The 18,740-nt window shown below is 44.1% G+C and overlaps 1 protein-coding gene across 1 annotated transcript in view; it reads left to right on the forward strand.

The window, feature by feature from the left end:
• The window catches only part of TRPM8 (transient receptor potential cation channel subfamily M member 8), a 93,957-nt gene that overhangs the window by 48,350 nt on the left and 26,867 nt on the right, over positions 1 to 18,740 (forward strand). Inside the window, exons 17-20 of the mRNA XM_055109243.1 lie at positions 5,688 to 5,779; positions 7,284 to 7,425; positions 8,563 to 8,734; positions 11,202 to 11,379. Of these exons, the coding sequence (XP_054965218.1) occupies positions 5,688 to 5,779; positions 7,284 to 7,425; positions 8,563 to 8,734; positions 11,202 to 11,379 (584 nt within the window). The remainder of the gene's footprint in view (positions 1 to 5,687; positions 5,780 to 7,283; positions 7,426 to 8,562; positions 8,735 to 11,201; positions 11,380 to 18,740) is intronic.

Consider the following 18,740-nt stretch of genomic DNA (forward strand, 5'->3'; position numbering starts at 1 on the left):
ACTGCGCTCGGCCACCAAAAGGTTTTGACTGGTCTGTGGAAATTTTTAACCTTGGAGGGCAGCCCGCTGGTTCCTGGCAGGCCTTTTCTGGCACAGCTTCCTGGAGAGGCAGCTGGACCACCTGGGAGGTCACACAGGCCTCCAACCCTTGGTGGTGACTCATAGGCAGGATCTTGAGCTCTGTGGGGGCAGCAGAGTTTGCTAGAAGAGGCACAGCGTCTGTAGGAACGGGAGCAGCACACTGCATGACTCAGGCGACCAGCCTGACATCTCAAAGGTAGCCATTGAGTAGAATCAAGTGACAATGGATTCATAGCCTGGTGGGGAAATGAGTCATGAGCACAAATTAGCAGAGAGAGAGAGAGACAGAGAGAGAAAGAGAGAGAGAGAGGCAGAGGAGAGAAATGTGGAGGTGGGGAGGGAGTAAAAACCATCTGGAATTGCAAATGGCTGGTACAATAGTAACTTACTGAATTTTTTTTGACCTGCAAGAGGTTATTTAGAGAATAAGAGGATGGACGTCTGGCATGGTGCCCTAGTGCATCTCTTCTTGCATCAACCCCACTGGGAGGTTCTTTGAGCTTTTCCAGTTCCTAACACATACTCTGTTGTTGCTCAGAATTGCGTGGCATGGGAATGATTTGATTTAGGTGTTTATTTCTTATTCACATTTGGTCCTCAGGGGCTAGCACAGGTATTGGCACTGACACGTTTCTGACAAGCGTGTGTGTTTTTAGTAAATGCATTGATGAAGCATGGTCTTCATAGTTCAACTCAAGGGCTGTGTGCCCTGGAGTGGCCATGGTAACACTCAGGAGACCAGCGCTGGGGAGCTGGAGAGGAGCCCTGCCCACAGCCCCACTGGCAGGAGCTCAAGGGTGTTCTCTGGGGCAGAGGGTGCTTTGGTAGCCTCTTCTCAGAACGGTTGATGAAAAGTCAAAAGTCTTTTTTCTGCTACTTTTCACCCCTCAGGCTCCCAAACATTTCTCTACCTGTCCCTGACCCTGCCTCCCTTGCTGCATTAAGGCTCGGAAGCTGCTGTGCAAGTCCAGATGTTGTTTGACTCCTTTAGGCATCTAAAGAAACCAGAGGCTGGGCGTGGTGGCTCCCGCCTGCAATCCCAGCACTGTGGGAGGCCAAGGCGGGCGGATCACCTGAGCTCAGGAGTTCGAGACCAGCCTGGCCAACATGGCAAAATCCCGTCTCTACTAAAAGTACAAAAATTAGCTGGGCATGGTGGCGCGTGCCTGTAATCCCAGCTACTCTGGAGGCTGAGGCAGTAGAATCGCTTGAACCCTGGAGGCAGAGGTTGCAGTGAGCTGAGATTGCACCACCACACTCCAGCCTGGGTGACAGAGTGAGACTCCATCTCAAACAAAACAAAACAAAACAAAAACAAATGAACAAACAAACAAAACACGCACACACAAAAACCCAGGAATCTGAGAGAGAGGACTTGTTCTGGGTTGCTTTGGAAGGCAGACCTTGGCCTAGATGGAAGCTGCAGGGAGATTTGTCTTGGCTTCATCCAAATATTTCATTCATGCATTCTTCCTTTCAACAAATACTTCACACCCCTACTTTGTGCCAGGCACTGTTCTAGACAGCAATGGACCAAACAGACGAAGATCTCTTCCCCTATGGAGCATTCTACCAGTTCCTGATGATTTCCGGGAACTTTCGAGGAGAGGAGATGAGCATCGGCAAGCAGCACTAAGTGGGCGAGTCTTAACACTTACTGGGAGGTTGGCCCAGAGGACTTGCAACAGTAAAATCCGAAGTCTGTAAATCACAGACAACTCTGTGCCAATTTCCTGTGTGCATTTAGCTACTAAGTCACCTGTTTGGGTCATGCGGGAGGAGACTCAGGAGAGGTACATTTTCCTTGGAGAAAGGCCCTGGGCAGGGTTAGCATGAGGTGTTTTTGCTCAGGGAGGACACAGGGCAGGGACATGGGGTGGGAGTAGACAGGGGCAGGTGCACAGGAGAACTGAGGAAGGACAACGTGCTGTGAGTAATTCCCAGGGGCTGCGGGAGGAAGGGTGGGGGTCTGGCTGACCCCTACCTATTCTGTCTGCCTTCATTGTGGGTGATGCTGGATATGGGGGGATGCTTACTAAGTATCTCTTCTTGTTATTTTTAAGAACGATCTTTGAGTGGGCCACTTTTAACTCAGCAATCCTGGGTATGAAAGCAACAGTATGGGAAGCACCCTGTGCTTAGGGTCAGCAGTGTGTGTTCCAGGTGGCTCTGCCATCCGAGGGCTTTTCTGGCCTTACAACTCTGATTCTGGTACATGAACAGGTCTGTAGAACATAGCCATGGAGATTCTTATCGTTAAAAGAATCCGACACTTGGGGTCACTGTTTCTCTTCTGGTCTGCAGACTCATGCATTTGACATCCTAAATGGGATTGCTTTCCTCTAAGAAATAATTCTGCTGGCTTGATGCTGTCTTAATTAACCTAGTTTACACTTGGTAGGGGAAAAAAAGAAAAAAAAACCCAAGCAGGGTGTGACCTGATTTAGATTGTGTCTGATTTAGATTGTGTCAAAAAGTCATGCTCTTCCGTGTGTACCTGTGTCCCTTTGCCTGAATGCAGATGTCGAAATGCTGATTTGGAATTTTGAAACGAGGCAGTCAATAAGTGCAAATACAGTTGCTAAATAATCCTTGGGTCTGTTAAACAGACATTGGGGATGTTTATTTAAAATGGGATGAGTCCCATCATGCCTTTACGGAGGGCACCATTCAAATTTGTGGCATGTTGAATGTCCAAATCCTGACAGATATGATGAAACAGTGTCCTGGGATTTTACAAATACAGCCTATCCCAGGCATTCTGCTCAGAGAAGAGGCCTCTTTTCCTTTAAAAACATGTTATCTCCCTGCGATGGTAACTTGGAGCCTCAGAATTGACCTATTTCCGATGTCGCTCTTCATGTAGGTCAGGCTTCTGCAAGTCTCCCGGGCTGAGGTTGGGCTGGGGCAGTGCCTACCTGCCTCCCAGAGCAGGGCATTAAGCGGGGAGCTAGCAGCAGGGAGGGCCTTTCCCAATCCCCCTTATCTTACCAGGCACCAGAAGAGCAAATGGTTGTTGGTGAGGGGTCCCTCGGGCTGCTAGCACCAGCAAAGCGGACAGTTCCTGTGGCCTCCCCCGAGGAGCCTGCCTTGGTTTCTGAGCCTAGGCAGAATGTTTGAACTGAGTGAATAGGGTGACAAGAATGTTGACAATACATTAGCAGATCTCTTGTCCTTCATTATGGTCCTGATAATAATGGTTATTGGCAGAGACAACTGTAACATAAATGAAAATATCAAATATATTTTAGCTATATGGCAAGATGTATCTGTTTCCCCTCGATTTTTGTCCATTTTTATTTTATTTAGTTTTATAAAATCACAAAGTAATAATGCTTATCACAAGTGGGACTACATAAAGACTAATCCTGCCCAATCTAGAGTATAATCTTCCACGACCTTCTTCATGCCCATAAAGATATGAACGTATGCAGGTGTTTTGTTTGTTTTTATCCACACAGAATCCTACTGTGTTCATCACCCTACAATTTGCTTTTTTTTTTTTTTTTAGAATTTCTCATGGGCATTCCTGCAAGTTAATCTTAGACATAGATCTTGTTTTCAGCCTAGTTTCTTGTAAACACACATATTTCACAGAAATGGAATATTATAGTGTGTGTGTGTGTGTGTGTGTGTGTGTGTGTGTGTGTGTGTACTTTTTAAGTTGAGCCTTTTTTTCCTTCTTTGTTAGTCTCCCTACGGACTTTCTCAACCTTTACTCTAAAGACAAGGCCTCTCAAGCTATGTTAATAAACTGCTGTGTCTCTTTCTGCTTTTATTTGGTCCATGTGCTATGTACACACACCGTATTACATCAAACCTGAGATGTCATTTTTTTCACATTTTAACATCTCTGAAACTGCAATTTCTTACAATCTGAGGTTTAATGAAATAGGGTAGGCATATGTATGTTTGGGGGCTTTTTTCTTCGTTCCTGGTTTTACAAAAACAAGATTCTGTTTCCCATACTTTTATGCATTTTGCTTTCTCTTTTACTTTGTGGAAATCTCTTCAAGACAAATGACATCACTCTGTTCCTTTTTAAAAACATGATTGTAGTATATTCAATATTCTTTGAATGATGGACCACATCTTTTTCCTAGATTATGCTTTTCCCTGCAACAAAAATGCTGCAATAAACATCCTATTTACTGAATAAAAAAGAGAGAGAGTTTAGCCTTCACACAGTGACTGGACTGTTGACACACCCCACGGTGCTGCCCCAACCTGGGGGATTTTAACATTTCCTGGGTGCTTGATTTCATAGTGCCCTCACCCCCTTGGCCCACGCAAGTTGCTATTCGAATTTATAAATGAAGGAAAGGAAATGCTTCTTGAGAAATGAATGATGTGTCTTGAATCCCTTCCACATCTGAGACTGTAGGACCTCTGTGGGATCTGAAGAAGCAGAGTGATGTGGGGAGAAGCAACTGACTCGGGCTCAGAATCATGAGGTCTGCCACTTGCTGGGCGAGTTCCTTAGCCTCTCTAGGCTGTGATTTCGGCAGCAAAGTAGGAAATATAATATCTGAATATCAGATGGACTCCTATCGGTGAGTTCATTTAGTAACATTAAGAAGTGCCCTCTTGCTTTGGTGACATTTCTTTGATGTTATTTCCCCGCCTTGCACAAGTGTTGGTTTCCTTATGTGAATTCACGTAGGGCCTCGGTCTCATCCTCATACCGATCTTTGTGTCATTTCTTTTCAACGTGTTTAACATCTGTCTTTCCCACCAAACAGTAGATTCCTTGAGAATTAGCATTGCACCTAATCCAATGTTTCTGTGTGCCGGGAGCCTGGCACAGGTGTTTGGAATTCCATGTGCTCTCTGTAAATATATTTGAATGGATGGACAAATGAAAGGATTAGCTGGTCACTCTGGAATTACCCAAATCCAGTTTATGGATTGATTTAGGAGCCATGCAGATGTGGTCTTCTCCTTTCCCTCTTCGGGAAAATGCTAAAAGAGAAAGGATACTCTCTGTTTATTTCAGTGTTTTCCTGACATACTTTCTTCCAAAGAATCATGACCAATACATACACGTCGGTCCCTGAGGCACACTGTTCCTGTCAGTCCTTTCTGCGACCACATCTGTCCTCACAGAAGTTATATACAGCACCTATGTGCATATTTTTTTAAAAAAAGATTTCTTTTAATCAAGATGTTTTACTGCCATGTGGCAGAAAATTTTTACAGTAATGACACAAATCTATGATGACAACAATATGAGTAATACCCTCTAGGACTGTGTAGTGCACAGCCTGTACCACTGTACGTGGTGGCTGGACAGTCTACATCTGCCTACGGAGGGTGTACTCACCCTCTGCAGGTTCCTCTTGAAAAAATGGTGAGGATACATCCATCCTTTTTCCTGACTTTGCCAGCAGACATGAAGAGCAGAACAGCCAGTGTGCCACCTACTTTCCAGTCCTCCTGGATTAGCGTGGGGCACGTGGTAGGGCTCACTTGGCATATGAAAGAATAAACAAACACGTCATTGGCTCAAAAAGGAACTGGAAAAAAATGAGTGGACATTTAAAAATCTGGAAATGGTTGATATTTCCAAGCTGCTGATGTCCCTCTCTGTCCCTTTCTGTACGCAGTGGTACGTAAATGGGGTGAATTATTTTACTGACCTGTGGAATGTGATGGACACGCTGGGGCTTTTTTACTTCATAGCAGGAATTGTATTTCGGTAAGTAGTCTCATCACTTTTCCTAATTTTCCGTGTTTTGACTACAAAAGTGGAGAAAAGCTCTGCAGACATTTCAAACCCAAGGGAAGTCTATTACTCATTAGAGATTATTACACAAGACCATGGTGTCTGCTTTATAGAGATACAGCTTGGTTGTCGTGAAGTTGAGTCCCCTCTCTTCCCCCTCCCACGGATGTGTAATTTAAAAGGGGTCCTGCATGATTTTTCTCTTTGTTCTTACAGACTTTGGGGATAATTATTTTTTTCAAGTAGAGATGAGGTTTCATCATGTTGTCCAGGCTGGTCTCAAATGCCAGGGCTCAAGGGATCCACCTGACTCAGCCTCACAAAGTGTTGGGATCACAGGCATGAGCCTCTGCACCTGATCATGGGGAGAAATAAATAGAAATTGAGAACTTTGATTTGAATGCTGGCTGTGGAGTCTGCCCTTCCAGTTACAAGCGTATTTCCTCAATGGCACAGCCGGAGTGTGGGATTAGAAAAACCAACCACAAATTACCACCACAAAAACAATGTGTATTCCACATCGTAGAGAGATTAGGGTATGCCCCAAACCATGGTTTGCATTGCCTAGCCTGCATCCTAACTGGCCTGTCGTCCCCAAATAGCTTTTAAGATAAAGCTAGCAACTGGGCATGGTGGCTCACACCTGTAATCCCAACACTTTGGGAGGATGAGGTGGGAGGATCACTTGAGCCCAGGAGTTTGAGACCAGCCTGAGCAACATAGTGAGACCCTGTTTCAATTTTTTAAAAAATATAAGGCTAGCAATTACATATGAGTAGTACTTTCAAATGATGTCATTTTGTAAAGAATCTTAACCATTCATATTTACACTTATACAGAATGAGATGGTTTACAATGAGTGTTCACCCTCCAATTTGAATGGGGTAAAAACGTCAATTTCCTCTTCAGATAGCCTCCCTTTCTGGTTGGGTTTAAGGTTTCAGCATTTGAGCCACAGTTGGTTGGATATGATTCTAGATCACTCCAGTTAGAAAGCACAGATGGCTTTCAATGAGCACATTAGCAGGTGGTTAGATAATCAAATGATCTGGTGCAAATGAGGTAAGTTTCATTAGGGGAAAGCTGGCAGGGTGAAATCCCAAGTGGTTATGGGGGTGGGCTGGGGGTTGGCATCGTTATAGAAGCCTTGTGAGCCAGGGAAGTTAGCAATAGCATGGTTAGGTTCTTGCAGTAGTGTGTGAGGATGGCGGGCTAAAGAGACAGGAACCTCCGAGAGCTCAGTTTGGTGAGATGTCTTTGCTTTTCATGTCTTTTCATGTCCTTTCATGTCCTTGACTCTACTTGAGGCCATGAAAGCAGAAGATCATGGCCTCTGCTGGGTGGTGTTTCTGGCCTATTTTCACTCACTCAACCTTCCAGCTCTTGCCTGTTTCTTGAAATTGGGTTATTTTTAGAAATAAAACTTTGGAATGTTTTGTCAATATCTCATGAATTCTGTTCCTTCTTTTCCCCCTAGGCTCCACTCTTCTAATAAAAGCTCTTTGTATTCTGGACGAGTCATTTTCTGTCTGGACTACATTATTTTCACTCTAAGATTGATCCACATTTTTACTGTAAGCAGAAACTTAGGACCCAAGATTATAATGCTGCAGAGGATGGTAAGAGTCAAGAATATTTGTAGTCATCATTTTTCTTGCGGGGCCCAGAGTTCTTTTAATGGTCGATAGGAGGATTTTGTCCTTAGAACGACTGTTGCATTTCACCATCAGTAACATTCGCTTTCTTTGATGTATTTCATCAGGGGCCTCTCCCAGGTTAAAATTTAATGAAAGATGGTTGTGAGGGCAAACAGTGTCATTTAGTGCATTGTTAACAAATAACCTCATACTTATTTAGATTTTATACTTCACAAGTTACTTTCATTTGAGTCTTGACAGTTTGCTAAGAGTGTAGGCAGGGGAGGGACTTTTATGCCAATTTGATACCTGGGGACAGTTGAGTCCAAGGAGGAGTGTTTGTCTAGAGACAAGCAGTGAGCTAGACGCATAGTGAGGATTGGAACCTGAATCATGTAACTGTGTAATATAGATACAGGGAAAGGCTATAGCAGTCTCGTTATATACACGCAATAGAAAGAATTACACATGGATGGTGTTGCTTTCCTAAACTTGTTTTCCAGATGACCCAAACCTCCACTGTTTCTGTCTTTAAATCAGATGAGCATTGAGATGAGCTCATCTGGAAGCTCCATTCCAACACTGAGATTCTTTGAGTTTGTGGTTTTAATTCAAAGCATTTCTGGGACATCCAGTCACCATGAAGTCATGCTATGTGTGCACAAAATTAAAAAAAAATTAAACGGTCCATTCTTGTCTAATAAGGATAGCTTTTGTTTTCCAAACAAGCAAATAAACCAACAAACTACAAAAATAATTTTGGGGTTAAAAGTATATCAAAATCATGAGGTACAGGGACAGAGAGGTCCTCCAAAACTTAGATTCCTCCTTTGCTCTAGAGCTGGGCTCCCACTCAGAAAGCTGCTGTTGCTGGGCTGGTTTGGACATCAGCAAGCAAAAATGCATCAAACCGGTTTTAACTCTGGAAGACAGATGTCTTAAGATCCAAAGATGATGATGACCGCTTTTGTCAATTAGTCAGTGAACTCTGGGTGACTTAGATGCTCTGAGCCCTGGAACCGCTGCTCTTCTCCATGGTCCACTGAGGACGGCCGGGCCGGGGGGACTTGCCGACTGTGGGCACGGTCCTGACTCCGCTCTCCTGTCCTCCCCCGACAGCTGATCGATGTGTTCTTCTTCCTGTTCCTCTTTGCGGTGTGGATGGTGGCCTTCGGCGTGGCCAGGCAAGGGATCCTTAGGCAGAATGAGCAGCGCTGGAGGTGGATATTCCGTTCGGTCATCTACGAGCCCTACCTGGCCATGTTCGGCCAGGTGCCCAGTGACGTGGATGGTAAGCCTGACTTGGCTCAGATGGAAACAGCTTGGAGGAGGCATTTGCTCCCTGAACCAACCCCCAGGGCTGCCCCGGAGACCGCGCTTCAGAAGCACGCACGTGAAACGGAGTCCAACATGACAGAGTAAAAACTCACTCCTCAAAACCTCTTCTTTGCTCTTAAGCAAGATTTTACATCAGCCTTGCAGATGGTGCCCAACATTTCAATTTTTAAACCTTTTTAAAAATAGTGATTCTGATATTTTCAATTAACAACGTGGCAATTGAAGGCAACAAGAGTTACTAGTTTAGAAACCAGGGTTGTGAGTTGTACTCATCGATGTAACAGGGTGGCTGGGCTCCCATTTCTTTCAAAAAGAGCAACATTGGAAAATCCACATTGGAACCTGGAATTTAGACTTCTGGCGTGCGTTAGCCCACTGCCAACTGGTTTTTGGAGGCAGGCTGATGGTGGCACAGATGGTTTTAATTTGCCCACACCCGATTTACAGAAGGAAAGTGAGGGGCTATGTAAATTGTGTGTTTTGGATGGACGGGCTGAAGCATCTTTAGGATGCTGACAATAGCCTTGGCTTGTCATTTCCTACCCTACCACGATAAAACCATCCTGATGGTTTCCCTGAGCCAGAGCCTGCTCCTCCTGGTCACAGTTCTCTGTTCCTGTTGTTTTCTCTGTTATCCTCCCGGCCTCGTAAGTCTCTCTGGCCCCATCTGCTGAAGCCTCTTCCAAGACCTTAGAAACAGCTCTTTTCCCCTGCAGTGGTGGAAAGGCACCTTGGTATTGTCACTCCCAGTCTGCACACTGTGCCTGCCGCTTTACAGAAGCAGACGCATTTCATCCTCATAACAACCCTCCACGTCCATCATTTTAGTTCCATGGGGCTCTAAAGAGGAATTGGCAGGCGGGGTTCAGATCCAGGGTAGCCACTCATGTGCTGTGTGCCCCTGGGAAGTGACTCCATTTTGCTGTCTCTGTTTCATGGGCACAACTGGTAAAGCACCATCTTCTCTACAGGGCCTCTCACTGGCCGGTGTGACCCCACACATGCTCAGATGAGGATCTCTGGCACGGAGCAGCTCTCAGAGGCCAGACGTTTGTACCCACTGCCCCCTCCTCTGAGATTTCTCAGACGCACCTTGGCACATCCTAATAAAAGGGTCTTGATGCCCACTTCCAGACCCAAACTTCCCCCGATGCCCTCCTGTGAAGGTCTGCTGCCACCGTCCACACAGTTGTGTGAACAGAGCTGTCAGAAGCTTCATTGTTGTCCTTAACACCTTCTCAGATTTCATTCCCCTCTATTCAATTCATCCACTAGTTTTGTTGATTTTTATCTCCTAAATGTTTTTTTGAAATCTGTTTTTTCCATCACCACTGCCACCCCGTGAGCCATCCTCGTCGCTTGCCTGCCTGAGTCTTAGGCACAACCTCCTCACCTTCCTTCCCCTCGAGCCCCTTCTGATCTGTGCTGCTGCCAGAGCGATTCTTTGGAAAAGGGAATCTGATGTGTCATTCCTCTGCTTAAAACAGCCTCGTGGCTTCCCATCACTTCAGTGTAAAGATTTTAAAAATAGGCCGGGGATGGTGGCTTATGCCTGTAATCCCAGCACTTTGGGAGGCCGAGGCAGACGGATCACCTAAGGACAAGAGTTCAAGACCAGCCTGGTCAACATGGTGAAACCCTGTCTCTACTAAAAATACAAAAATTAGCTGGGCATGGTGGCATGCGCCTATAATTCCAGCTACTCGGGAGGCTGAGGCAGGAGAATCACTTGAACCTGGGAGGTAGAGGTTGCAGTGAGCCGAGATAGTGCCACTGCACTCCAGCCTCGGCATCAGAGTGAGATTCTGTCTGAAAAAAAAAAAAAAAAAGATGTAAAAAATTAATATGTCTGCTCCGTGCACATCTTATTCTCCCATTTCCACTGATGTTTACAACCCCCACCACGGGGCCTTTGCCCATGCTGTTGCCTCTGTGGGGTGCTCTAAGCTCCCAACCTCCCCATTAGTTCATGATCCTGCTGCTCATCCTCTGCTCTCAGTTCTGAGACCCTTCCTTCTTGGGAAGCTGCTCCTGGATGAGTTGTCTCAGTTTATGCTTCTCAGAGCACTGTGCGTGTCCTTCTTAGCACTTTACATGGACTGAGACTTTAAATGTGTGTGGTTGATTATCTGCCTATCCAAAGAGGCTGGAACGTTCTTGAGGGCAAAGAACATGTTCACTTGGCCCTTCCTTTTATCTTGATCTTAACAAAGCCCCTTGTTCTTAGTAGCTGCTCAGTAAATATGCATTGAGTGGATGAACAGGTGATTCTAAGGACTATAACTTGTTTGGACAAAGTGCCTTAGACGAAGGCCTAAGACATTTCATGACCACTGACATGTTCTTGTGGCCCTGGGAATGCCATCGCTCTTACCCCTCCAGAGGGTCCTCACTTTGCCTGTTGGTTTCTACATCCTCAGGTACCACGTATGACTTTGCCCACTGCACCTTCACTGGGAATGAGTCCAAGCCACTGTGCGTGGAGCTGGATGAGCACAACCTGCCCCGGTTCCCTGAGTGGATCACCATCCCCCTGGTGTGCATCTACATGTTATCCACCAACATCCTGCTGGTCAACCTGCTGGTCGCCATGTTTGGGTATGTGTTCAGTCACATGTTCACTGATGTCCACCCTGGGCCAAGCCCCATGCCAGGCTGGAGGTGCTGGGAGCATCACAAAGGTCCCACCCTTGAGGAACATACTTTAGAGATCTTTTGGGGGATTGGTGGACTGGAGGGAGTGGGGCCTTTTTAAAGGGACCATATTAAAAATATAAGCTGTGCCTTGAGTTTATTTGACACTGAAGACAAGCACCTGTGACAATCTTCATCAAATCCAGACTGCATATTTGGCATCGATTTAGCAAGCTCTTTGGAGCTCCGTGAGGTTGGTACCAATATCACCCATTGGTGACGGAAATGTAGTTTAACTCATCTCCAAAGTGCCTTATATGTTATGGGGCTCAGTGGTATGGATTCTAGGATTACAGGACTCAGACTTTAGTTAATTACTGTTTTAAATTTTTCAGTTTAAATCAGAATACAAACAGCAGAGACTGGAGAGTGACTCTCCTTTAGGGCTCATGCCTGATGAGGTTGGAGGGAATAATATTGGTAATTCTCCTTTATATATTTAGAAAATGATGTTTTTCATTTCCTCTCCATCTTTCTTAGGAGGGTTTCAAAGAGCCCCAGTGGTAGTTTCAGTGGGACAGCCTTGGTTTTATATTGTTCCTTCAAGGTATATCAGCATTTTAAGTGCACAAATCCCATCACGGTCAGAAAGAAAATTAACCAACAAATATGCACATTTAATACATTATCTGTTAAACCTTTGGGTGGAAGGGAACTCTTTATTCAAAACCAGAAACCTAGAAACTCTGAATGAGAAGATAAACATATTTGATTATATAAAACAGTTTTATATAATTGATAAATTAGGGAAAATGTTTGCAATGCATATAATGAACAAAGGCTTTTATCTCCTAATATAGAAAGAGCTCCTGTGAATTTATAAGAGAAAGACAACTCATAGAAAACTTGTCAGAGAAAATAAATAATTCAGAGAAAGAAAAGTCCAATGGCCAATAAGCACATAAAAAAGGACTTAATCTTGTGGATAGGAAAGTTCAGGTGGAAACAATGAAATGCTGTTTTAAACCCAGCAGATGAACGAAAGTTAAAGGGAGTCTCTGGTGTTGGGATGATGCTGGGAAATGGACATTGCTACTGGGAACCTGACTCACTTCCTATTCTTAGGAAAGTACTTCAAAAATAGTTATTGAAGGAAAAACATGCAAACCTCTGTCGGAACTCTCTCACATCTGGGAATCTATCCTAAAGGTGTATGTACAAAGATGTTTATTAGATCGCTATTTGATGTCTATCACTAGGGAGAGGCTAAAGAAAGTGTGCTGTATCCACACTGTGGAATATTATGCCGCTCTTAAAAGACAAAGTTTGATCTATATCTGTTAACTTGAAAGAATGGTATTTTTTAAATATAAAAAACAAATTGCAAATTAATTTTATGGCATAATATTGTTTTCTAAAAATAAAAACATGGACTTTAAAAATCAAATATATACTTCACTGGTTACAATGATCGCACATTACATTCATAATTTAGAAAAGAATATAAGGAAAAGACAATTGTCAAATAGAGCCCTGAGATTCCAAGATACTCAAGGACTACAGATGAGGGTCACCTGCCTCATTTGTCCAGTGGCCTCCCCCTGAGCAGGGCTGTGTGGAAGCACATACCTCTGGGGACATCACATAGCAAAGGGGCTGAGCAGTGTGTGGCCATCTGGTCTCCCAGTGTCCAGAGATGTCCTTCTCCAGTCCACTCCAGTCTTCTTTACACTGTGACCAAAAGTGATGTTTCTAAAACATCACCGATATAGTTTGGCTGTGTCCCCACCCAAATCTCATCTTGAATGGTAGCTCCCATAATTCCCTCAAGTTGTGGGAGGGACCCAGTGGGAGATAATCGAATCATGGGGGCGGTTTCCCCCATACTGTTCTCATGGTAGTGAATATGTCTCACGAGATTTGATGGTTTTATAAGGGGAAACCCCTTTTACTTGGCTCTCATTCTGTTTGCCTGCTGCCATCCACGTAAGACGTGACTTGCTCCTCCTTGCCTTCCATCATGATTGTGAGGCCTCCCCAGCCACGTGGAACTGTGAGTCCATTAAACCTCTTTTTTTTTTCTGTAAATTGCCCAGTTTTGGGTATGTCTTTATCATCAGTGTGAAAATGGACTAATGCAGTCATTGTTCTGCTTAAAATTCTGGAAGGATTTCAATATTTCCCTACAGCATTCAGGATAAATTTCAGTCTTCTCAGCTTCCCCACCATGCTCATCCCCTGCTCTCTGTCCCCCGGCAGGCCTCCCATATGCTCCTCTTTAAACAGGATGATCTGCTATGCCTGATGCTTTGCACATACTTGTCCTCTGTCTGGATTGCCTGTTCCATCCCAAACTTCTCTTCCTGCCCAGTTCCTGCTTGCCCTTTACAGAGCCAGGAATCATCTTTTGCCAGGGTGGTACCTGATGGCCTCCGCACTTCACACAGAGACTCTTTGAGCCCCTATGGCATTCTTTTACTTGCAGAGTAACAACCTTCTCTCCTTGAGAATGGTGAACTCTGGAGGGTGAAGATTGTGCCCGCCATCTCAGCACCTGTCACTTTGTGGGTTTGTTCAATGAATGAAAAAAATGGGTTCTTACCCATGTTTAGTTCATTATTTAGTTATTAGGAGCTTAGCTTCCTGGTGTATTATATACTGAGAAGCACCAATGGTGAGTAACACATCAGCAAGAGAACCATCACATAAAGGTTTAACATCTGCTCTGTGCCAGGTGCCTGGGCCATGAAGATTATGTGGCTGCTAGTTCCACATGGCCCTAAGGAGGGAAGGTGAAACTCTCCCTCACCACCTAGCTGGTGGCAGGGAGGGACTTGAGGATCCAGAAGCCTGTCTGACTCACAGGCAGCCAGCCAATGTCATGATGTCCAAATAGTGTCCAAACGTCAGAGGGGCCAACATCTGAGCTGCAGAGAGAAGCAGCAGGTTATGGGTGATTATGTCTCCACAAGAGAGGGAGCAAAACAGACCAATCCCAAAACCTGAAGCAAAGGCGAGGGCGAAGTGGGATGGCTTCAGGCTTTTCTTTACAGTGATAAGATGTCATAGCTACACTGGATAGTCCTGTAAGAACTTACCACTAACTATATTTAGAGACATTAAACAAAAAGACCAACAGCTCCTAAAACCATGGCCTTTGAGTTATGCTAACTTGGTAAATCTCAGCGAGGCACATGGTAAAATATTTAGAGCTTTTTTGAATCTATGCACATGAGCTGTCTGAAGGAGCCATTCACGAGAACTGGGCACTTTTGTAATCCATTACCTGCATTTTGATAATGAAATGATTGAATTTGGAGCTGAGCAAGATGGGAGCCTCGTCTGTCACTTTCAGGTGAAGGAGAGGAAGACCCAGCAGCTCAGCGTCTGTGGTCCTGGCCGCGCGTTATCTGGCTTAACTCAGGTCTCTTCCCCACGAGGCCAGAGCCACTGCATCACATCCTACTGTTGCCCCAGTCAGTGCTTAAGTGTGACAGCTTGCAACATCCCTGTCCTTGGGGAACCTCCTCGATTAGCTCCGGCTTAAACCAGAGGCCTTTTCCTGGCTAATACCTGTCTGGGGACACCAGAACAGCGAGAGACGCCGTGTTGTTATCCTTAGGTTAAATCCTTGGAACACTGTTTCTGATCATTTTTAAAGTTGTTCAGGGCTTACTCTGTGAGCAGATGGCCCCAGGCTGTGACCCTTCCCTGGCACCACATCAAAATACTCATTTAAAAGCTTAACCATACACAATGGCAACCTTATTAACTGCAATGCAAATGTACCTTTGGGAATTCTGAAGGAGTATTGGAGTGCTCTCTAGATGGTATTCAACAGAGAAAGGAAATGGACGTGAACATCTGTGATTATTCTACATTAAAATTATCGATCACAGGGCCTGTGTGGCTTATCAGAGGCAGGAAGTGAATTTAAAGTCAGTAAATGACTCCAGGTCGACTTACCAGGAGCTAGGGCATTTATAAGCATTGTGTCCTGAAGATAAGTTCACCCCAAGCAGTTCTGAAAAGGACTTGTCAAACATGTCCTGCTGTAGAATAATTTCTAAAAATGTTTTTCAGATCTTAGGAGTAATATAAACATGCAGAAAAGTAGAAGGAAGAAAATAATGACCTGATACAAACTAAAGGTTTGAGTGCTGCGTGAACAGTCTAAGGGAGGTTATTGAATTGGGGTGAAAAGAATAGAAAGAAGAGCGCAGATAATTGTAATAGTAACAATAGCTAATATTTATTGAAGCTTTCCCATGCTGGGCACAGGTTCAAGTGCTTTACAGGGGTCGCCTCATTTAATTATTACTCATTTCTGTGTAGGTGTGTAGCCGGTGGGCTAGTTCAGGTTCTTGACTTTGGGACAGAAAAGAATTTGAAAGTGAGTCAAAAGCAAAAGCAAGCAAGAGAGTTGATTGCAAAGCCAAAGTACACTCTAGCAGCTGGTCAGAACGGGCCACTCAAAGGCAAGACAGCTCTGTCTAATACTGGGGGATCTCCCTTTATGGGAAATTTTTATGATTATTCATGAAGGGGTGGTAAGGGGTGTTGCTATTAAGCATGTTAGGAGTGGTTTCTTAGGTCCACATGTGCAGTGGCTGTACATGCTAGTACATCCATTGCATGTCTTATAAGCATTTTAAATCTCCACCTGGGGGTGTGTTTTTTACTATTATAATGAGCACAGGTCAGCCCAAGGACACTAATCACGGGTTTCTGTGCTAGCACAAATGTGGGGATTTTTCTCTTCTGCTCCTGCCTTTTTGCTGTAGGGTGTTCTAACCACGAGCTCAGGATGCGGTCTGTGCACTGTTAGGCGATTTGTTCTCTTCATCAATTTGACAAGTTTCTTGTTTCCTGTCAAGGGAGGCTCTGACCACCTCATCTAACCTGCCTCAGGTGCAGCCTTATTGCCATTTTACACGTAAGGAGTGGGAGGCAGATAAAGGTTAAGTCCCTGATGTTAAGGGAAGAGATGACATGGAAACATATGAATATAATATATGTAATATAATGTAATACAAACAGCATGGAGAGGCTATTTGCAGAGGAGGGAGTTATTAATTGTGAGATTGTTGGCTGGGGGAGCCTAGGATCTGCAGCAGCAGCTAGGTGGAGGTGATGTTTGCTTGAAAGATCATGTACCCAGAGCCCCAAGTATTGGTAGGAGAGGTAGAAGCAGGGGAGATAATGTTAGTCTGGGGAGGAATCAGCAGCCGGGGAGGGTGGAAATGTAGGCAGGGGCTAGGTTATGGAGAGTCTTTTATAGTATATTAAAGAATTTGGACTTTTTCCTGAAGTTGAAGAGAAATGTCATGGGTCTTTGTGCAAGTATATGGCAAAGTCTTAGTTGGTTACTCTGTTAGCAATATACTAACCTGAATTATCAATTCCAAAATCAGTGTGATCCAATCGCTTGTCATCTCTTACTGCTGGCTGTTGTTGGCTTTGTACCTGCTTTTTTGATGTTGCAGAATGAGAGGGGAACCAGGATGTGTTACACAGTTTAACATACACACCAGCGCATCAGAGAGAGCGAAAAGTCAGTGTCACCACGGGCCACGGGGCAGTACTGGCTAGATACTGCCTGTGTGCTGGGGAAGGAGCGACAAAGGAAAATCCATGAAATCTATGCAAAGTTTGGAGGAGGTGTCCATCTGATAGGGAATTAGCTGACAAGTTTCTTGTATTTCAGTGTATTTGAAAATTCTGCCATTGTTTAAGCATCTACTTTTTCCTTGTGAATTTTTTGCAGACTTTGCATTCTGTTCTGTGGATCTGTCTTTGTATTTTGGTTTTTACTACCAAATGGCTTTGAGTATTGAAGTATTTTTTTTTTTAGGCGTTCTAACATCTGTTGTACAAGTTTCCCTCATTATTCTTATTCAAAACTTTTCTGGCATTTCTTGTATATTTAATTGTACAGAGGAGCCTAAGGCTTATCTTGTGAATTCTTTCTTCTTTCTCCTTCCCCCAAAAATTCTTGTGAATATTATTATGATGATGTTAGGTTTGTAGAACCATTTAAGGGAATTTGGCATCTTACTATTGAGAAGAAATGCTATGATTTTCATTTATTCAAACATATATAATTTCCCAGTAAAGTTTTATGGTCTTTTTCATATGGATCTGGCAGATTCCTTGTTAATTTGTTTCCAGCCACTTATGGTAGGGGGAAAAAAGTAAGGTACTTTTTCTATTATGTTTTTTCAGTGACTACGTTTTGGTACGTAAGAAGGTTATTAAAGTTTTCCTTATTTATTCTGGAATGAGTCTCCTTACTAAATTACTTTTCTTTTTTTTTCTTTTTATCATGTCATGGAAAGTTCCTCCTCTTTTTTGTTTATTAAGCTCCTTTCTCTTTCTCTTCCTAATCAGAAAAGGATGTTATATGTTGCCAGAAGATTTCTAGCAGTTATTGAAATGCTATTTTTCCCTTTGATCTAGTATTATGATGCATTGTACAAAAGATGAATGACATAAATGTTCTTAATATTTAGTCATCCTATTCCGTGGTCATGGTGTGTTATTCTTTTAAGGTACTTCTGGACTTCATTTATGTACAAAGTGATCTGAATTCTAAACGTCTGTTCCCTCTTGGTACCATTTCCACTCTCAGTGAGTTTCTGAACTGCTGTCCCTCTGCATGGCCTCTCCTTCCTCCTCCTCTCCTGCTCAGCTGGTTTCAGGAGATGGACCTCAGCTGTCACTGCATGTCTCCAGCCAGCTGGGTGTTTGCCAGGGACAGGATGCCAAGGGCACAAGATATCGCTGGAGATGCACAAAGGGAAAATTGCAGAATTCTCTCAGGGACAACACCAGATGGCCACTGGTTGTCAAGGAGACTTTAAGAACCACCTCAGATGGGGCGGGTGAGACCCTGGGCATGAGAGATGGTCTCTAAGCTGCTACGATGCTTGCTTTGCTGAGGGGGTGTGCACGTGCTGGCCCAGAAAATCCTTTTCTGCAGAGTTCAGTCTCCCCTTTACAGAATTTGAAAACAATGTCTACAGAATATAAACATTGTTTTAGGAAAGCAGGTGGAAGCATCGCTCCATTAGGAGCCCCCCTCTGGAGAACCCTCATGTCTATTTGGCTGAGTCCTGGACTGACTTGAGAGAAAAAGAACATTTTGGAAGCTGCTGCCATATGGGTCAGCTGTACCTTGGTGTATAAATAAATCTCAGCCTAGCCAATCCTGAATATGCATTATTTATGCAAAACGGCCTTTGGGTATTAATGTCCAGTTATCAGCTGGTTCATTCACACCCCCTGGGATGCCCATAAGGGTTCTTGCTATTTGTCTGGGAAAG

This window comes from Pan paniscus, chromosome 13 (assembly GCF_029289425.2).
Source record: "Pan paniscus chromosome 13, NHGRI_mPanPan1-v2.0_pri, whole genome shotgun sequence".
In the NCBI taxonomy this organism is placed as follows: domain Eukaryota; kingdom Metazoa; phylum Chordata; class Mammalia; order Primates; family Hominidae; genus Pan; species Pan paniscus.